The sequence below is a fragment of the Sarcophilus harrisii genome, chromosome 2 (genome assembly GCF_902635505.1).
Source record: "Sarcophilus harrisii chromosome 2, mSarHar1.11, whole genome shotgun sequence".
Classification (NCBI taxonomy): Eukaryota; Metazoa; Chordata; class Mammalia; order Dasyuromorphia; family Dasyuridae; genus Sarcophilus; species Sarcophilus harrisii.
Genome location: NC_045427.1, coordinates 330,064,725 through 330,086,817, shown reverse-complemented (window position 1 = coordinate 330,086,817; position 22,093 = coordinate 330,064,725). Strand labels below are relative to the sequence as shown.

At 32.8% G+C, this 22,093-nt stretch overlaps 2 protein-coding genes across 4 annotated transcripts in view; one reads left to right on the top strand and one right to left on the bottom strand.

Annotated features, from left to right (window-relative positions):
• Positions 1–4,512, top strand: part of TXNDC16 (thioredoxin domain containing 16) — a 123,768-nt gene extending 119,256 nt beyond the window's left edge. For all 3 annotated transcript variants that reach the window (XM_031952834.1, XM_031952835.1, XM_031952833.1), the window contains exon 21: positions 2,685–4,512. In XM_031952834.1, coding sequence (XP_031808694.1) covers positions 2,685–2,884 — 200 coding nt within the window. In that variant the 3' untranslated portion in view covers positions 2,885–4,512. The remainder of the gene's footprint in view (positions 1–2,684) is intronic.
• The window catches only part of PTGDR (prostaglandin D2 receptor), a 58,559-nt gene that overhangs the window by 19,028 nt on the left and 17,438 nt on the right, over positions 1–22,093 (bottom strand). The gene's annotated exons all lie outside the window — the stretch shown is intronic.

Here is a 22,093-nt window from a genome sequence, read left to right as displayed (position 1 = left end):
TCTTACAAGGTACTAAGTCACTGGAATTGATAGAGACAATAATCTAATTTAGCATGGTACTTAACAGTTCTCTAGTTCTTAGTACTTATTAGAGTTCCACAAGATTCACACCTTTAAGAGAGCATATATAAGGAGGAGCCCACTAAAAGACAATACCACTAAGACACAAACCCACTCTTGGAGGCGGAGACAGATTCATTCCATCTTCCACCTTTGTGCTGACTGGAGGCTGAAGATGGCAGAGGCACAGGATTAGCGGTAGGAGCTCTTGGAACCAAGGAGAGAATACAAAGACCCAGTCTCTAACTTATAGTCTTGAGAGAGTTGCTAGACTGCTGAGAGACTAACTGGTTTTCCATGTTCACAGATAGCTAGTAGATGTCAGAAGTTGGACTTTAAGCCAGGTTTTCCTGACTCTAAAACTGGCCCTCAATCTACTATGCCACAGTGCCTCTCACTTTTTTGTTAACACTAGTTTTATTTGTAAAACTTTTTCTTTACTACCTTTGTGACATTAGTTACCAAATACTTTTATATTTTGCTGATTAATTAGAAGTCAGAGACATTGGCTTCAAATTCTGGCTATACCTGTGCAATCTTGGACAAATCACTTAACTTTATATGTATAATATATCCTATCTAATGTCCCTTCCAGTTTTGAATCATTTAACTAAAGACAGGATGTGTTTTGTTTTCAGTTAAGTTCAGCTGGTCTTCAAGAGAATAGGATATAAACCATTTTAATATCCTGTCATCATGGTCAGACCACCAGACTACAGTGTTTATTTTTAAAAATTAGTAAATTTCTAAATGATTTGCCTTGACTGAGTTTTATTTTGCTTTGTTTTGTTGTATTTTAGTGCAGAAACCTAAAAACTGTTTTCTTATCAGTTGTCTACCCATTATATTCAAGAAATTTGAATTCATCTTTATGTTATCTTTGAATTTACTACCTTATCTGTAGGAATCACCAGTTTAAAACATTTAATGTTTGGGTAATAATATAAATGAGTGATAATATGGTATAGTGGGTAGAAACCAGTTAGTCACCCCATTACTTAATACCTGGTTTCAGGTCCTGTCTCGGATTTATATAAGTTTGTGACTATTGTTAAATCACTTAACCACTCAATATCTCAAATAAGTTACTCTCTAATACTAAAATTGAAGAGTTTATGCTGATCTACATTAATGAGAATTCCCTATACCAATGAAATCACAGGCCCAGCATAAAAAAAAAAAAAAAAAGTTAGAGTAAAAGACCCTTTGCTTTTAGAGGAAGAATACAAATTCACATTTGTCAGGTTTTGTTGTTGTTGTTTCATTACATTCTGATAAAAATTTATTAAAATAACCTGATTCCTTGTACTTTCAAACTCTTTTCTCATTTTTTTAACTTATAAGAAATGTTTAGATTTCTCTTATTAACATCTCTGACTTCCTTGATATTTGTTGAAACTATATAATTTTACATGGTTTTGCAAGGGTGAATGTTGAAAGCTATCTTTGCATGTATTTTGAAAAATAAAAAAGCTTTTATTATAAAAAAAAGTTAAAACAAAGTACAAAGTTTCTAGGAAGCAGAATATATTTTTCTTCATTTGAATTTGTATTTTTAAAAAGTGTTGGGTACATCTATACCCCTTATTTCTTTATGGTTTTTCCAAATAGTATTTTAGAAAATTTCTGCTAAATTCCAGAATTTGTGTCTAAAATGGATTATCTTAATGGAGACTTATTGGTGATACAAATAAGAATCAGTTTACTTAGTAACTTCTAGCTACTGATATGGTAGTAAGAAGAAATCAAACCCCAACCTCATTTACATCTCTTTTCTCTATCTCTTCCTATAGTAATGGAAATAACATAGACTTTTTTAATCTTGAAATTTTTGACTACATTAAGTACTAAGCTTATCTGAAAAAAATTAAATCATTTTCCATTTTCTAATTCAACCTGTTCAGTTGCAGTTTTTCATATACCAAAATGGTATGAATACATAAATACTTAAACATATACATATGATATACTCTTGATATCAAATAAAAACTATATATAAGGACTGATAACTAGAGATTTCAAAAGGAAAAAAAAAATGTAATTCTAAGAAAAGCACATTTACCAAGTTTTTTATTGTTAATGAAAATAAAATGTCTTTTGGCACAAATACCTGAATATTATAATACTATGAAAAAAAGCCTTTCATGTCCTTTCATTAATTAGCTTTCTAGCAACTGAACTTTAAAAAATTTTATTTCATTTGAAAAAAAGTAAGACAAAGAGAAAAAGCATACAAAACAAAATAAAGCAAAACAAAAGAAAATGTTGTCATGTGTCCAGCAAAACATCAGGGAGGATTCAAAATATATAACAACAAATTATAAGATCAAGAAAGTATATATATATATATATATATATATATATATTAGTAAAAGAAATTATATTGATAAATACCCATTTTTCTTTACTTCCTTGTAAATTATTCTTTTGTTCTCTGCTATACACTTTTTATATTCTTTTTCTCCCATTCATCCTCCCTATCACCCCCAAGCAAGCTACAGCTAAGAAAAGATGTATTTATGTATGCATATGTAGATATGTACATACATACATACATACATATATACATACACTCAGCTTTGTAGCAACTGAACTTTTAACAATTAACAAAATTCTTTTCCTAGTAACTTTATCTGATGAAGAGTGGAAACCACCCCTTCCTGCTTACAATTTTCTGAGCAGGATGGATGCTACTGTTCCCTACAGAGAAATCGCCCAGTTTCCTACAGAGAATATGATTAAATGTGCAAAAGTATCTGATCTACAACAGCAAAACAAGGGACTCTCTGAAGATAATTCTGCAATCAGAAAGGAAGCTACTTAATGAAAATGAAGCACTGGAAAAGATGTTTAAACATGATGTTAATGATTGGTGATTTTCAAAATTTAGTTAACTGCAGTATTTGAGAAAAGTATGTCAAAGGTTTTTTGACTAATCTGACACTTGACTGTATTACATTAAATAAAAAACATAACTTTTAAAGCCCTGGGTAAAATGTATATTCCTTAGATTGTTTATTAATTTAACTTATCTGGCATGTGAACAGCACTTTGAAGGGAGAATAGGCATATAGCCAGACAGAGATTAAAACAAATAAGCTTCATATAAAGAAATGGACTCATCATCTAATGACATATAGGTATTTTAATATCTTTAATGTCAGGCATAAATGCTTCATATCAAAATTACAAATGTAAACTTGCCAGCAAGTTTATCAGTAGTCTACATAAGTGTGTTTGTTTATTTTGTTACACAGTCTATAACACACTTAGATGTTTGAATTTACTCTTCTAGTTCATTACTGTTGTGAGAAAATGAATGAGAAAGTACTTTGAGAAAATGGAAATTACTAAATTAAAATATTAATGTAAAGAATAGCCTAATTTTGCTCAAATGCTTGTGGTATTTCCAAACAAGATTTCTAAAAAGCCTGGGAAACTTTTATGAATCTTCTAAAGACTCAAAGATTCAACTTTATATATATTTAAAGACAAATTTATTTAAAATAAGAATAGCAAATAATTACTACCCTTGCTAAATTTCAGATAATAGTATAAATGAAGCCTGTCACATTTCTGTTTAAAATAGACAATTTTCATATGATTTCTCTGCTCTCTGCTATCATATGATTTCAAGCAAGTAAAACTCTCTGAGCCTCTTTTTCTCTATTTAAAATAATACTTGTCTATATCCTCTAAATAGTTATGATAAATCAGAAGTCTTACATATTATATGTCATTTATATTATGACTACTATTAATTATTGGATGACAATGGAAATTAGTGAATTTTAAATAAGATAAATAGTATTGATTATACTAAGAAGATAATACACTTAAAACCCAATCTTAGTGTAATAGTAGCTACTATCATACAAAACATGTGAAAAATAGTTTCTGATATTTAGAATACTGTACACATATATGCTAAAACATTTAATTTATGGAAGTACATAATTCCTTTGTTGGTAGTTATTGTTAACATTGCATTTTACTAGAGTAATCTTACAGAGAAGCCTATTTTGAAAAAATGATGTTTCAATCCTTCCAGATGAAGATAAAATTTCCTAGCAGCAAACAGATTGCAAATTATTTATATCATAAGACTCTTCCTATTTTGTTTCAGAAAAATAAAACCCAATATACAAAGACATGTTTTCATAAATGCAAACCATGGAATTTTTTTGATATCTTTATGGAGATTTTTTAAAAGTTGGTCACTGTCATTGCCCAAAAGCCATTAATTACTATTTTTTGTGTGTGAATATAAAGATACTGGAATTATCACTATTTATTTACATAAGAATGACTAGCAAGATTCGTTTATGACAATTATCTCTATGCCTATTTAAGATTAGTCTTTGGTATTTGAATGCAGTTTCTATTTTCAGAGGATGGTGTTTGTATCTCTCGTCTCCTTGAATTACATTCAACAAATCAAAACCTTTAAAAGAGTACTCCATTTCTGATTGCTATATTCTTGGTTTGGTCTATCCTTTATAAAATCCAAAAACTACTCCAAGACTTTTTTTTTTCATCACTGTTATTTCCCACTTGAACTCTTCATTCCCTTGCTTGGGTATCCCACTATCACTAACATTCATTTTCTTTGTATATCCTGTCTAATCAAACTGTATTGTAAAAAAATATATTTCTTCATAACTATTACATTTACCACGCATCCTATGAACAAAATAAAATAAAATTACTAAATGTCAATAAAGAAAACATTTCACTGGTACACTGCTCTAGTAAGACCAAGAAAGAAAACTTGAGAGTTCTAACACTACTAGGAAAGTAGTTAAGGACATCTAATATTGGACTGGTTTCCATTTAATCTCATCATGGCCTTCCTTCTCCCTGTTCTTAGCACACACTTCAATGGATTTGGGTGTTTGAGAAACATAAAATTTTGGGCATATTTATTAAGATGGAGGTTACAATTTAGTATTTGGTATGGTGGAAAAAATTTTTTAACAGCTAATGCCATTCCAATTAAATTACCAGATTTTTTTTTTACTAAGTTAGAAAAAAATAACAAAAATCATTTGGGAATACAAAAATCAAGAATATCAAAGGAAATACTTAAAATGTAAAAGATAAGGATTATCTGTATAAGGTAGTAATTATCAAAATTATCTGATATTGACTAAGAAATCAAAAGATATAAATGAATGGAATAGAGTAGGCATGTAATTTACAGTTGCAAATAAGTATAATAACATTTTATTTGACAAGTATAAAAACTTAAAATTTGGGAATAAAGATTCATTATTTGGTTTAAGAAAAAGTTGTTGGGAAAGAGTATGGCAGAAACTAGACACATACAAATATCTCACACCATTTATCAAGATAAGATCAAAATGGATATGTGACAGGTATAGAGAGAAAAATTGTAAGACTATTAGAAAAACAAGAAACATATTACTTATCAGACTTATGGATGGAAGAAACAAAATGTGAATAACCAGAAATAGAGAGCAAAATTAGATATAAAATGGATGATTTTGATTATATTAAAAAAAAAAAAAAGGTTTGTACAAACAAAAAAAAAAAATAGCCAAAATTAGAAAGAAAGCAGAAAATGGGGAGGGGTGATTTTTTACTTTATCAGATAAAGGCCTCATATAAAATATATAAATAACTTTGTCAAATCTATAAGAACATGAGTTATTCTGGACAGTTTCCAATGAAGAAATCAAGACAATTTTTAGTCATGTAAAATGCTCTAAATCATTACTGATTAGAGGAATGCAGATTTAAACAACCTTGAGATGATCATTTTACAACTGCCAGATTGGTTAAAATAATGTAAGGGGAAAGTGACAAATGTTGGAGAGGATATAGAAAAATTGAGACACTAATTTATTGTTGATAGAATTGTAAAATAATCCAACTATTTTGGAGAGCAATCTGAAATTATGGCTAAAGAATTATTAAAACATCTTTGACATAGCAATACCGTTACTTGGTCTATTTCCTTCAAAGTCTGGACTAGCTCTCTGGAGGACCTCAGGATCAGCCCAAATCCTTGGTCTTAGTGGAGGAGTAAAAGAGGCAGAGAGCCACATGGCTGATTAAAGGTGGAGTCTAGAATCTGGCATCTTCTCTTGTGTCTGTGGCTGAAAGAGTGTTCTGTCTCTGAGATTCACTTATATACCTTAGTAGGATTACATCACTACAAAACACTGTGCATTATTTGCACCATTTGCAACCATTATATCACCATATTAAGTACTAAGTATATACTTAGCTATAAGTACCTTGCTGACCTAGATTTAAGAGTTCTGGCCCTCTACATCTCACACTTAGTGTTTCTCTGGTCTTTTGTAGACATGCTTCTAACATTTGCTCCTCAGGTGTACACCTATTAAAGTGTGATATATTAATATCATCCATGTAATGTAACAGCATAACTTTTGGAAATGCTTTTCTTATTGGAGTAAGAGCATCAGCCACATACATTTGACAAATAGTAGGACTATTTTCATTCCCTGTGGCAAAACTGTCCATTCATATCTTTTATAAGGCTCCACTAAATTAATACTGGCTACTGAAAAGGCAAAACTTTTCATGCTCTCCTTATCTAGAGGAATAGAATAGAAACAATCCTTAATGTCTATAACCCAAAGAGGTCATTCCCTACACAACTTAATAGGAGATGGAAGTCCAGGCTAAAGAGTTCTAGTAGTTTCCAAGTGTTCATTTACTTTTCTCAAATCAGTCAACATCCTCCATTTTCCAGATTTCTTTTTTACAGCAAATATAGGGGAATTCCAAGGACTTAGAGAAGGTTGTACGTGTCCTTGGTCAAGTTGCTCCTGTACTATATCTAATAAGACCTGAATTTTATCGCTAGCTAAGGGCCACTGTTCTATCCACACTAGTGTATCAGTTTTCCATTGGATAGGAACAATTGGCAGGCCTTCAATAGCAGTCCTGCCTAAAAAACCGAAGTAATTCATTTATAATCCTAATTGTTGTAAAATATCTCTTCCCCACAGATTGATAGGGATTTTTTCAACTATAAAAAGAATAAAAACTCCTGTTTCACCTTCAAAAGTCCATCTCAAAGGGGTACCACTAACTTCAGCTGCTATTGATCCTACTATGCCAGACATATGGGTGACTGTCATAATCTTTGGCCAAGGAGTGGGCCAACTAGCACCTCTAATGACTGTACAATCTGAACCCATGTCTACTAACCTTTTCAATGGTATGCCATTTACATAGATAAGGAGCATAGGATGGTCAGCTGTAACAGCTGCAGTCCAGAATATTCCTGGATTCTGTTTGTGGGAGTCAAAATCTGAATAAATATCATCAGATTGCCTATCAGGGGTGTATCAGTAAAACTGATGCAACTACTCCTGGGTGATAAGTCACACATTGTCTACCTGTATCAGTGACTGGGATATTAACTACACATTCCCTAGTTTCCCACATCAGTGTATGGATGGACACTGTTTGGTAAGTACTCTCAGGAAGTAAAATCCAGGCCTACTGTGCCTGGACCTCTCCAGGGGGTATCTCATTTGTCCCAGCTGCTTACAATTCTATTCTCCCCAATTGTAATCCCTTTCTCCCATCAGATTGCTTCCTGGCTGATTGGTCATGTCTAAGTATTGAAATTCTAAAGGCTCACTGGGTGTAGCATTGGCTACCATCATTCCCCAATAAAATAAATGTGAAAAAGAAGAATATGTCATTCATCATTTAATAGATGGTCAAAGGATATGAACAGGCAATTTTCAAATGAAGTAATCAAAGATTATCAATAATCATAAGAAAAAGTGCTCCAAATCACTATTGATTAGAGATTGTAAAATTGAAACAACTCAGCAGTACCACTCCACATCTCATATTTAGCTAATATGACAGAAAAGGAAAATGATGTGTTGGAAGGGTTGTGGGAAAATTGAGCCATTGATATATTATTGGTAGAATTGTGAGCCGATCTAATCAATAATCAGAAAGATTAAAAAACCAAAAAGGAACTACATGTACACAAATATTTACAGCAGCTCTTTTAGTGATGGCAAAGAATAGGAAATTGAGTAGATGTTCACCAATTGAGAAATAGCTGAAAAAGTTGTGATATATGATTGTAATAGAATAGTATTGTGCTATAAGAAATAATGACCAGGAAAACATTAAAAGAGTTCACTGATGCAAAATGAAATGAGCAGAATTAGGAGAACATTGTACATAATAACAGAAATATTGTATAGTGCTCAGCTGTGATGACTTAGCTATTCTAGCAGAACAGTGATCCAAGACAATTATAAAGGACTTACAATGAAAAATGCTATCCACCTCCAGAGTTTGAATTCAGATGGAAGAATACTCTTTTAAGCTTTATTTTTCTTGTCCTGGTAGGAAAGAGTTACGTTTCCTTTCACAAAATGAATAATATTAAAATGTTTTGTATGATAATATGGAAATATGTTTTATGGAATAACTTATATATAAAATTCATGCTTTCTTAAGGAAGGTAGAGAGAGAATTTGTAACTCAAAATTTTAAAAAATGAAAGTTAAAAATTGTTTTTACATGTTATTGGAAAAAAATAAAATGTTAAATAAAAAGTTCTGTAATCTTTCATATTAGAGCTTTACAATAAATTTGGTATAAAATGGTGCAAAAAAAAAAAAAGAGTAAACAAGAGAACACATTCCTCCAGCCAGTGACAGTACAATTCATTACTCTAATTAGGTTAACCCTATTGATTGCAAAAGAATCACAGGTCTTAAATGTCTGCCCTTACTGAATTTATTTTCTGAACCTTCCACTTTCTGTTTCCTGTACTAAATCTCTTCTCAAAAACAAAACAAAACAAAACAAAACAAAAAAACAGATGATTGCTCTTAATCTTTTAAACTATTAAAATAAAAGTTCCCTTTTCTTATTTTCCCAACCAAGATAAGATCAAGAGTTTAAAATGCTTACTGAGGGATTAGGAAAAGAAATAAATTGAGTCATGAAATTATTGAGTCACAAATGCTTAGAGACATTATCAGATCCAAACCTGTGAGCTGTTTTGGGATGTCAACCTCAGAGAAGAGTTTCCTTCTCACTCTTCCTATCTCTTCAATTGGCTCCACAAAATGCCATGAAGGTACTGCCCTTCTTATAAAGAATATCTTTTGACACAAGTACAATTCCAATGCCACACTCTTGCCTTCTCCTGGGATTGTCTAATACAAATTATTTTCCTACCCCATTTTTGCCTTAGAATTGAAAGTGGAGTCTATCCCTTTCTAATTTGATCCATTTTCTGCCAGATGGGTCACAATTAGTCTATTTAGCTCACTTATTTTTTCTGCAGCTTGTCTGGTGAGATCCTTTTCTTCCATATATTTTTAAGGATTGAGAATGAACTCACCAGGTGAGTTCTCCTGAGTTTATTCAATGAAACTGTACCACCTTTCTTCCAAGGTCCACTTTCTTCCACTAGGTTATATTCCTCTCTACTATCTTTGTATCTGCCATCTCCTTTTCCTCTCCTTTTCTTCAAAGAAATTTCCTAATCAGAATATTGTTCTTTCTGAATATTGTCTCATGAAAGTGTCCAATCACCTTTGCCCTGTAAATCTTGAATAATGCACTTTACCTTTCTGATCCTCAATTTCATTTATAAAATGATGATAATACTTACACTTTCTACTCCCAAGGGATTGTTGATTGTAGAGATCAGTTATTTTAAAACTTCTTATTTTTACAAAGAAAAATAGAACAGGTTGATTTCAGAGAAGACATGCATTGTACACAGCACCAACAAGACTGTATGATGAATAATAGATTTAATTCTTCTCAGCAATACAGTGATACAAAACAATTCTAATAGACTTTGGATGAAAAATGCCATTCATATTCAGAGGAAAAACTATGGAGAACAAATGTAGATTGAAGAACATTATTTTCACTTTTATGTTTTGTTTTTTCTTTTTCATAGTTTTTCCCTTTTGGTTTGATTTTTCTTTCCCAACATGACTTACACAGAAATATGTTAAAAATGATTGTACTGTATAACCTATATCAGATTGCTTGCTGTCTTGGGGAAGGAAGAGCTAAGAGGACCAAAAAAATAATTTGGAAACTCAAAATCTTACAAAAAATAAATGTTGAATACTAACTTAATATGTAACTGAAAAACAAACTACCATTAAAGTAATTTTAAACAGAAAAGATTTAACAATTATACATAAATTAAGGTAATGTCCCAAAAATGTATGTATCATTCTGTGTCCATCACTTCTCCAGCAGAAGGTGAATGGCATTTCATCTTCAGCCCTCTGGACTAGTTTATCATTGTATTAAACTCATGAGCTAGTTTGAATTTTCCATTTTCACTTAGCTACTTTCATGTGTATTCATGCATATTGTGTTTGTCTCCTTACTTTTACATAATTTCGGATCCAATAGCTACATTAAGGTCTAAAATGAATTTGCTGCTCTGGGTCCATCAATTGGGAAGATGTTTGACTAATATTCAAAACTAAGACATTAAATCAGAGTAGATGTAAAATAATACTGAAGGGTAGAGCATGGGGGAAGGAGGATGTAGAGGATCAGTATTGAATAAGTCCGTGTACAGGAAGAGTCTAGTTCAGGTATAACTTGAGACCTGCTCTCTGTAAGGGCGTATAGTTCAAAGCATTGGCTCTTCCTTAACAATCAATGAAAAACATGCTGGAGATAAATTTAGGATAATTTTGATGAAGAATGCATGTAACAAGAATAAGGCATCACAACTATGCTATTTACGACTGTTATGATAAGTAGATTGTTATTGTTAGTTACTTCTATTTACGACTCTGTTATGATAGATATTATTAATGTGAAACTGAAATGTCAAAGTATGGTCTATACATTGATCCTGGAATGTACATAGTGCCATCTGGAGGTAGCTGGTGTTAATGCAACACTAGCTTAAAGAGCTGAAAAAACTCTGGCCCCCAGATAAATAAATGAAAATTGCTCCACATATTTTCCGCCTGGCTTGTGCATATTCATCACACTCACACTCTCTATATTCATTAGAGCTGGACTCCAACAGGAGGGTAATATTGCTTTAGGTGAGATTTCAGCAGTCTTGAAGGAAGCCAGGAAATATAGGACGTGGAGGGAATTTTAGGAATGGAGGATAGCCAGTGAAAAAAACATTTTGGAAATGGGGTATTATTTTGGAAAAAACAGAAAGCAGACTGGTATTGAGTTATCATAGAACATATAGAAAAGAATAAAGTGCAAAAAGTCTTGAGATTTCTCAAGAGCAAGTCTATAAAGGGCTTTAAATACCAAACAGAGGATTTTACATTTTATCCTGAAGATAGCAGGAAACCACTAGAGTTTACTGAGTAAGAGCTAGCTTTATCTTTCAAAAAATCATTTTGCCAACTACATGGGGATTTAGAGGGATAAGATTAGATTCAGGGAACTAAAATGATGAGATTAGTGTTCCTGGTGGTCAGGGAGTTAAATGATAAAGTTCAGAGAACCAAATGAGGGGGTTTGGCTTCCCTTTGGAGCCTACATAATGGTAGGGAGTTGTGGGAACTCTCTTCTGGTGGCACAGAGGTCCTTCGTAAAGGAATTTCCAAACCCAAAAAGCTAAACTGATAAAAGAAGTTTCTTATTGGCATTGGGAAGTCAGCCTTTGCTATCATGAATAGAAAGGCTGAATTCCTTAGTGGCAAGGTCCTGACAGGGGAATAAAGTAGTGGAGGAGTCCTGGCAGAGAAATAAAGTTTCTGGTAGAGAAATCCCGACAAAGAAGTATAAAGTCTTGTTAGAGAAATAGGTGAGGATAAAGAGAGGGTAACACTGAAAGAGAATATCATTCCAGTGGGCAGAGATTGCTGCTATGACAGAGGTAGCATATTAAGTCCTTTGCAAGGAGTGAGTTTAAAAATTGGCTCTTTTTATAATCAAGACCTTAGTTAGAAGCCGAGGCCTGTACCCCATGGAGGCTGGGTTTCAGCTTGAGCTGGAATTTGAATAGAATTGAAGAAGTGAGTTCAGAAACTACCCTTTAAAAGGGAATCTTTGAGGCTCAGGTTTCAGGTTGAACCTGATGCTTAATGACACTTAACTTATCTGGAGGGATATGCCTTCCCCAGGAGACCTGAGAACAAAAAAGAACACAGTTTCATAGTAATAATTTTAATGGGAACAAAGTTTCACTCCCCCTTCAAAAGTCTAAGAGAGAAAATAGGTCTAGACATATAGATCTGAAAAAATTTGAATAAGATGTTACCCTTAGAATCCTGAGAAGGGAACAGAAGTCTTGTGTGATTAGGAGAATAAGCCCCACAGTCTGTACAGTAGTGTATATACTTTTTACCTGTATCAAATAATAGTGGAAGCATCCTTGCTTTACTCTTGAATTTATTAGTCTTTATAAGTTGCAAATCTATCTCTTGATGTTAGATTTTATCAAAATTAAAAGTGGCCCTTTTGGAATGATGAAAGGATATATTTGGAAATGGTGACACAAAAACAGAAGATTTTTTTCTTTTTAACTACAGAAATTGTATGTAGAATTCCAATGAGAAAATACTTTATCCTATTCTGTATGCTATATACGCTTAAAGAATTTCCTGGAGTACTGAGAAGTAGTTTCCCAACATCACCACAACTAATATGTGTAAGAGATAGGATTCAAACTCATATTGAATGATTCTAAATTGATCCTGCAGTTGTTTTTAATACTTAAGATCATTGTTCTACCTGCTATTCTGCAGATGCTCCTCAAAAAACAAACAAACAAACAAAAACCTGGTTGCACTAAAAGCACAAAAAAGTCAATCCTTTTACCTTTTTTAAGCAAAAATATTAGTGTTATATTTTGTCAAATAATTAATTGTACTGTGTGTGTATAATATTTATGTTAGATACATTACTAAATCCTTCTTTTACTATGCTTTTGCTTAATATTTTTGCATCAATATTTATTCATGATATTTGTATATGGTTCTATCATTCTACATTATCTTTCCATGGTTTAAGTAATAGTTTCATAGTGGTCTACTCAAAGAATTTTGTATAATTATTTTTTTCTCAGTAATTGAGAACAATTTGTATAGAATAGGCATCAATTGCATTTATGCATATTTGAAAAATTTATTTTTAAACTTATCAGGGGCAGTTTTTAAAAAATGCCTCGTAACTATCACACTTGAAAACACCTCAGTCCCAATTTATAATAGTTCAAGCCATTCTCCAATTGATAAATGGTCAAAGGATATGAACAGACAATTTTCAGATGAAGAAATTGAAACTATTTGTAGTTACATGAAAAGGTGCTCCAAATCACTATTGATTAGAGAAATGCAAATTAAGACATCTCTGAAATACCACTACATACTTGTCAGATTGGCTAAGATGACAGGAAACATTAGTGACCAATGTTGGAGGGGATGTGGAAAAACTGTTGGTGGACCTGTGAATGGATCCAGCCATTCTGGAGAGCAGTTTGGAACTGTGCTCAAAAAGTTATAAAACTGTGCATACGTCTTTGATCCAGCATTTCTATATATTACTGAAAAAGCCCAGCAGGAAGAGAAAGAAAGAGAAATTCCATTGGAAATAACTAGACAAAATAAAATATTTGGATGTCTACCTGCCAAGACAAATCCAGGAACTATATGAACACAATTACAATATACTTCTCACACAAATAAAGTCAGATATAAACAAGTGGAAAAATATCAATTGCCCGTAGGTAGGCTGGGTTAATATAATAAAAATGACAATTCTGCCTAAATTGTTCTACTTGTTCAGTGCCATATCAATCAAACTGCCAAAAAAATATCTTATGGAGCTAGAAAAAATAATAACAAAATTCACCTGAAGAACAAAAGCTCAAGAATATCAAGAGAATTAATGAAAAAAAAAATTAAGGTTGGTATCCTTAGCAGTATCAGACCTAAAACTATATTATAAAGCAGCAATCATCAAAACCATTTGTACTGGCTAAGAAATAGTGGTGGATCAACAGAATAGATGAGATACACATGACACAATAATAAGTACCTTAGTAATCTAATATTATTACCCCCCCCTCCCCAACTCCAGCTTCTGGAATAAGAAATCACTATTTTCTTAGTGATTGCTGGGAAATTGCTGGGAAAACTGGAAAATAATGTCAAAAACTTTGTATAGACCTTAATCTACCCAGAAAAACTGATTGTAATATTTTGGGATAGGTGACACAGAACTGACATATAATGCAATAGGGGACTTTTTAAAGTCAAATAAGAGATAGAAGAAAAATTGGGAAAAGAAATGAGAGGTATGCAAGAGAGTCAATAGTTTGGGAAAAGGAAGGATAAAAATTGTCTGAAAAAAGCAATTAATTAAAAAGTAGAATTGGTTAAATGGAAAAGAAAGTACAAAAGTTACCTGAAGAAAATCATTCCTTAAAAATTAGAATGGGGCAAGTGGAAACTAACCGAAGGCATCAAGAATCAGTCAACCAAAATCAAAAGAATGAAAAATAAAGAAAATATAGAATACCTTACTGAAAAATAACTGATTTCAAAAATAGATCCAGAGAATATAAGAATTATTATACTAACAAAAAGCCATGATCTAAAAAAAAAAAAAAAAAAAAAAAAAGCCAAAATATCAGATTTCAAGAAAATATAGTGGAAAACTTCCCTGATATCCTAACATCAGAGGACAAAGTAGTCAGTGAAAGAATCCACCATTCACTTCCTGAAAGAAATACCAAAATGAAAACTGCAAAGAATATTGTACCTAAATTCCAGAATTATCAGGTCAAAGAGAAAATACTTTAAGTAACCAGAAAAAAATTAAAAAAACAATTGAGATATCAAGGAGCCAAAATCAGCATTACGGAATTAAGCAGCTTCTACATTAAAGGATTGGGGGGCCTAGAACAAGATATGATAGATATTCAATGAAATAGAGGACTTTCAAGGTTTCCTGATGAAAAGGCTATAAAATAAGATCTTCAGAAAATTGGATCTTCAAATACTCTTCAAAAGTCTCAGAAGGATAAAAAAATTAAACATGAATGAAAAAATAAGTTATTCAATGAGGTTAAACTATTTATAACCCTATATGGGATGATGACTCTCGTAACTCTTGAGAAACTATATCTTTATTAAGGCAATTATTAGTGGTAGAAAAAGGATGTGGTAAAAGTTTACTTTAATGTTATGACAAAAAAATGTAAGGGGTAAAATGGATTTTACTAGAAGAAGAGGAAAGGAAAGGGAAAATAGGGTAAATAAATTACATTAAGAAGGGCAAAAAACATATTCCAGTAGAGGGAAAGAAAGGAGGGGAATGAGCATTGTTTGAATCTTACTCTCATTTGCTTTAACTCAGTGATTCATACTCAGTTGGGTAAAGAAATTTATCTTATTCTATAGGGAAATAAGAGGAAAAAGAGGGGGAAAAAGGGAGGGTGGGGCTGAAAGAAGGGAGAGAAATTGAGGAAAGCATAGTCAGAAACAAAACACTGGTGAGGAGAGACAGGGTGAAAGAAGATAGAAAGGTATAAGCAGGGGATAAATAGGATGGAGGGATATACATAGTTATTAATCTTAACTATGAATGTGAGAAAACCTAAAACATAAAAATCCCATAAAACAGAAGCAAATATGGATTCAAAATCAAAATCCTACAATGTGTTGTTTATAAGAAACACATTTGAAGCAGAGATGCCCACTATAAAAGGAGCAAAACATATTACGCTGCAGCTGAAGTTAAAAAAAAAAAAATAGTGGTAGTCATCCTGATGTCAGACAAAGCAAAAGCAAAACTACATCTAATTAAAAGAAACAAGGAAGGAACCCGCATCTTATTAAAAGGTAACATAGATAATGAAGTAGTATTTGTACTAGACATATATGTACCAAGTGGTATAGCACCCAAATTCTCAGAGAAGTTAAATGAGCTGAAGGAAGAAATAGGCAGCAAAACTATACAAGTGGGGAATCTCACCCCCCCCCAATTAGAACTAAATTAATCAAATCATAAAATAAACAAGAAAGAAGATAAGAAAGTGAGAAGAATTTTATAAAAATTATATATGATATACCTCTGAAGAAAAATTAATGTGGATAGAAAGTAATATACCTTTTTCTCAGTGGTACATGGCACTTGTACCATTGTGCGTTAAGACAATGTCTTGGGACATAAAACCTTCACAATAAAATGCAGAAAGGAATAAATATTAAATGCATTATTTTCAGGTCATGATGCAATAAAAATTACATGTAATAAAGGACCATGGAAAGATAGATTAAAAACTAATTGGAAACTAAATAATCTAATCTTAAAGAATAAGTGAGCCAAACAACAAATCATCTCTCTCCCTCTCTCCTTCTCTCTCTTCCTCTCCCCCTCTCCCTCTCCTTTTCTTCTTCTCCCTCTATCTCCCTCTTCCTCTCTCTCTACCTCTCCTTTCCTCTCCCTCTTCTCCTCCCTTTCCCTCTCTCTGTCTTTCACTCTCCTGTTCTTCAGCTCCAACTTTCCTTGCCCCCCAAACTCCACAAAAACCCCTAAAAACTAAAACAAAACAAATAACAACAACAAAAATGGTGATTATATTGTGATCCACATTCAGTCCCTATAGTCCTTTCTCTGGATGCAGATGGCTCTCTTCATCATAAATCCACTGGAATTGAATCACCTCATTGTTGAAAAGAGCTAAATTCATCACAGTTGATCCTCACATAATCTTGTTGTTGCTATGGTTCTCTTGATTCTATTCACTTAGCATCAGTTCATGTAAGTCTCTCTAGGCCTTTCTGAAATCATGCTTTAAGTTTTATATATATATATACAAGAGAGGGAAAGGGAGGAGACGAGGGAGAGGAAAGGAGAGGTAGAGAGAGAGGAAGGGAGAGGTAGAGGGAGAAGAAGAAAAGGAGGAGAGAGGGAGAGGAAGAGAGAAAAGGAGGGAGGGAGAGAGAGAGAGAGAGAGAGAGAGAAGAGGGAGAAGGAGAAATAGGGAGAGGGAAAAAGAGAGAGGGAAAGGGAGAAAGGAAGAGGGAGAGAAAAGAGGGAGAGGGAGAAAAGAAGAAAGAGAGAGGGAGAAAAGGAAAAAGGAGAGGGAGAGAGGAAGACAGGGGAGGGAGAGGGGAATAGGGAGAGAGAAAGGAAGAGGGGAGAGGGGAGAGGGGGAAAGGAAGAAGGAGAGAGAGAGAAAGAAAGAGAGAGAGAGAGGGAGAGAAAGAAAGAGAGAGAGAGAGGGAGAGAGAGAGAGAAGAAGAGAGAGGGGGAGAGTAATATTACTCAGTAATATTAACATACGTTTTTGGTTTTTTTTTTTGTTTTTTTTGGCAATGTGGATTTCTTTCAGAATGCTTTACCTAATGTCAAATTTGCATAAAGCAAAATAGTCTATATTAAATGACTTGATGTTCACAACAACTCTGAAAGATAGTACTATTATTATCCTTATTTTACAGAGTCACACAACTAGTAACTACCTGAGATAGGATTTGAACTTGTCTTCCTGACTTTACTCAATGCCTTATCCAAGGTGACACCTAATTTACCCCATTCAACAATAAAATCAGGTGAACTATTTGGCTTGACTGAACTGAAAAGTCAAAATGATTAATCTCTAAGTTTTATATAGATGCAGCCTAGCCTAAATTATAGAATTATGAAATCATGGCTTTATTGGTATGGTTAAGTCAAGTTATCTAGGATGAATGAGTCACACTTATATAATTTTTATTCTTTAAAAACCACAGCAAAATATTGGGAAGTGAAATAATCTTGTAACTAATTAATCAATGCTATATATACTATTTTGTTTCTTTAATATATAATTTTTAAAAATAAAAATCTATGATTTCATTATTACAGGGAATTTCCTGAAAGAAAAGTTCTTCTACCAATGATGATTAGTAACTATATTAACAACCTTTAGCAACTTTTAGTTTTAGAGTTGATCAGAAGACTGAGAAGTTAATGGCAGAACTAGTAGATATCAGAAACAAAATTTGAACACAGCTTTTCCTGACTGTAAGACAACCTTCCTAAGCACCTATCTATACTGTCTGTAATAAATATAATTATTAATGTTTAAGGACTGTTAATAAATTAATTCAGTAAGCACACTCTGGCCCACTATTCCAGAGCAAGGCTGGCTAAATCACCCTTCTGAGATCAAGGGCTGTTTGTAGACTTGAACACTCAGCACTTGAGTATTCTTCCCTCCACTATTTTTAAGAATTAGAAATAAGCACATCAATTCCATTTAATCATGAACTCAATTAGTTATTTGGAGGGGGAGGAGCTTGTTTGTTTTTAAAGGAATATCTACTTCAAAGGTGTAGCAAGAGAAAAATAGACATTTCTTCCAGTATCTCAGGGGCATGTTTATCCCTACATCACATATTCACAGTGCCTCATTTATGAAAATTGTGACAGTTCCTCATAGCACTGGTCTCCTTAAATTAATGTCCAAATGCAGCATCTCTGCTAGTGATGAGCCCTTGTCTCAGCTACCACTAAACTAGGTCCTTAATATCATTGCCAAGGGTTACTCCTTGCAGCTCAGTCTTGAAAGCTGCCACAAAACCAAATCTAAACTCTCTGGACCTGTCAAGCTCAGAGGATTGTAGAGGAATGGAACCTACATTCCATTCAATGGACACAGTGAGCAAAGGCATCATGAAAATTCTTCTAAGAAACTTGAAACAAAGAGGGAGGGGTGGAAGCTGACAGGGATTTTTGTAAGCCTTTTCAGCCAAAGAACTCATTCACCATGATATTTGTAGAGTAGAATCAGTTACAGATCTGTGTGCAATGGAAACAAAAGATCCTCCTCACTAGAAAAAGCAAGAAAATAGTCTAAATTTCAACCTTGACTTTTTTTTTCTATCAAGTGATTGCAAAAATAAGGCTAGATCCAAGGGCAAGCAAGTAGAAATGTTATTGCTCAAGCTACATAAAGATTTGGTTTTTTAAGTCTTTATTCTGCTAGGTATTGGATTAGAATGTCCACAGTTACTTTACCAACACCATCACTTTCCAACAATGAGAATTTTCTTTTTTTTTTTAATTAAAGCTTTTTATTTACAAAACATATGCATGAGTAATTTTTGTTAAGTCTCTCCAGGTCTCTCTAAAATCATCCTGTTGGTCATTTCTTACAGAACAATAATATTCCATAGCATTCATAATTCATAATTTATTCAGCCATTCTCCAATTGATGGGCATCCACCCTGTTTCCAGTTTCTTGCCACTACAAAAAGGGCTGCCACAAATATTTTTGCACATGTGGTCCCCTTTCCCTCCTTATATCCCTCTTTGGGATATAAGTCCAGTAGAAATACTACTGGATCAAAAGGTATACAGAATTTGATAGCTCTTTGGTCATAGTTCCAAATTGTTCTCCAGAATGGCTGGATCCATTTACAGTTCCACCAACAATGTATCAGTGTCCCAATTTTCCCACATCTCCTGCAACATTCATCATTATCTTTTCCTGTCATCTTAGCCAATCTAAGAGGTGTGTAGTGGTATCTCAGAGTTGTTTTAATTTGCATTTCTCTGATCAATAGTGATTTAGAACACCTTTTCATATGACTAGAAATAGGTTCAATTTCTTCATCTGAAAATGTCTGTTCATATCCTTTGACCAGTTATCAATTGGAGAATAGCTTGAATTCTTTACAAATTTGAGTTAATTCTCTATATATTTTGGAAATGAGGCCTTTATCAGAACCTTTGAATATAAAATGTTTTCCAAGTTTATTGCTTCCCTTCTAATCTTGTTTGCAATTGTTTAAATCTGACTTTATTTGTCTGGAAAGTGTTTTGTAGTTTTGCTCATATAATTCCTGACTTTCCTTTGGCAAATAGATTCCCAAATATTTTATGCTATCAACAATAATTTTGAATGGAATTTCTCTTTATATCTCTTGCTGTTGGATTTTGTTGGTGATGTATAAAAATGCTGAGAATTTATATGGACTTATTTTGTATCCTGCAACTTTGCTAAAGTTGTATATTATTTCTAATAGCTTTTTAGTAGATTCTCTGGGGTTCTCTAAGTATACCATCATATCATCTGCAAAGAGTGATGATTTGGTTTCCTCATTACCTACTCTTATTCCTTTAATCTCTTTCTCAATTGCCGAAGCTAGCATTTCTAATACAATATTGAATAGTAATGGTGATATTGAGCAGCCTTGTTTCACTCCTGATTTTATTGGGAATGGTTCCAGTTTATCCCCATTACATATGATGCTTACTGATGGTTTTCAATAGATGCTCCTGACTATTTTAAGGAAAAGTCCATTTATTCCTATACACTCAAGTGTTTTTATTAGGAATGGATGTTGGCTTTTATCAAATGCTTTTTCTGCATCTATTGAGATGATCATATGGTTTTTGTTAATTTGGTATTGACACAGTCAATTATGCTAATAGTTTCCCTAATATTGAACTGACCCTGTATTCATAGTATAAATCCTATCTGGGCATGGTGTTTTATTCTGGTGATGATTTTCTGTAATCTTTTTTGCTAATATTTTATTTAAGATTTTTGCATCAATATTCATCAGGGAGATTGGTCTATAATTTTCTTTCTCTGTTTTCAAACTACCTGGTTTAGGTATCAGTACCATGTCTGTGTCATAAAAGGAATTTGGTGGGACTCCTTCAATCCCTATTTTTTCAAATAGTTTATATAACATAGGAGTTAATTGTTCTTTAAATGTTTGGTAGAATTCACGTGTAAATCCATCTGGTCCTGGGGATTTTTTCTTAGGGAGTTGATTAATAGCTTGTTCTATTTCTTTTTCTAAAATGAGACTATTTAACCAATTTACTTCTTTCTCTGTTAATCTGGGCAAGCTATATTTTTGAAGGTATTCTTCCATTTCATTTAAGTTATTGAATTTATTGGCATAAATTTGGGCAATGTAACTCCTAATTATTATTCTAATTTTCTCTTTGTTAGTGGTGAGTTCTCCCTTTTCATTTTTAAGACTAATAATTTGATTTTCCTCTTTCCTTTGGTTAATCAAATTTACTAAGGGTTTATCTATTTTGTTGGTTTTTTCATAAAACCAACTCTTAGTTTTATTTATTAATTCAATATATTTTTTTTACTTTCAATTTTATCAACCTCTCCTTTTATTTTTAGAATTTCAAGTTTAGTGTTTGACTGCCGGGGGGTGGGGGGGTGGGGGGGTGGGGGAGGGGAAGGTTAATTTGTTCCTTTTCCAGCTTTTTTAATTGCAATCCCAATTCATTGACCTTTTTTTTTTTTCTCTATTTTATGCAAGTAGGCCTCTAGAGATATAAATTTTCCCCTTATTACCACTTTGGCTGCATCCCACATATTTTGGTATGATATTTCATTATTGTTTTCTTGAGTGAAATTATTAATTATGTGTATGATTTGCTGTTTCACCCAATCATTCTTTAGGATGAGATTATTTAGTTTCCAATTATTTTTTGGTCTATTTTCCCCTGGTTTTTTATTGAATGTAATTTTCATTGCATCGTGATCTGAAAAGAATGCATTTGCTATTTCTGCCTTTCTGCATTTGAATTTGAGGTTTTTATGTCCTAATATATGGTCAATTTTTGTATAGGTTCCATGAACTTCTGAGAAAAAAGTGTACTCCTTTCTGTCTCCATTTAGTTTTGTCCAAAGATCTATCACAGTTAACTTTCGTAGTATTCAATTTACCTCTTTGACTTCTTTCTTATTTATTTTGTGGTTGATTTATCTAATTCTGAGAGTGCAAGGTAGAAATCTCCCACTATTATAGTTTTGCTGTCTATTTCTTCTTGCAACTCTTAATTTCTCTGTTAAGAATTTGGATGCTGCACTACTTGGTGCATATATGTTTAATATTGATATTGCTTCATTATCTATGCAACCCTTTAGCAACATATAGTGACCTTCCTTATCTCTTTTAATTAGATCAATTTTTGCTTTTACTTGATCTGAGATCAAGATGGCTACTCCTGCTTTTTTGACTTCACCTGAAGCATAGTAGATTTTGCTTTCACCTTTAC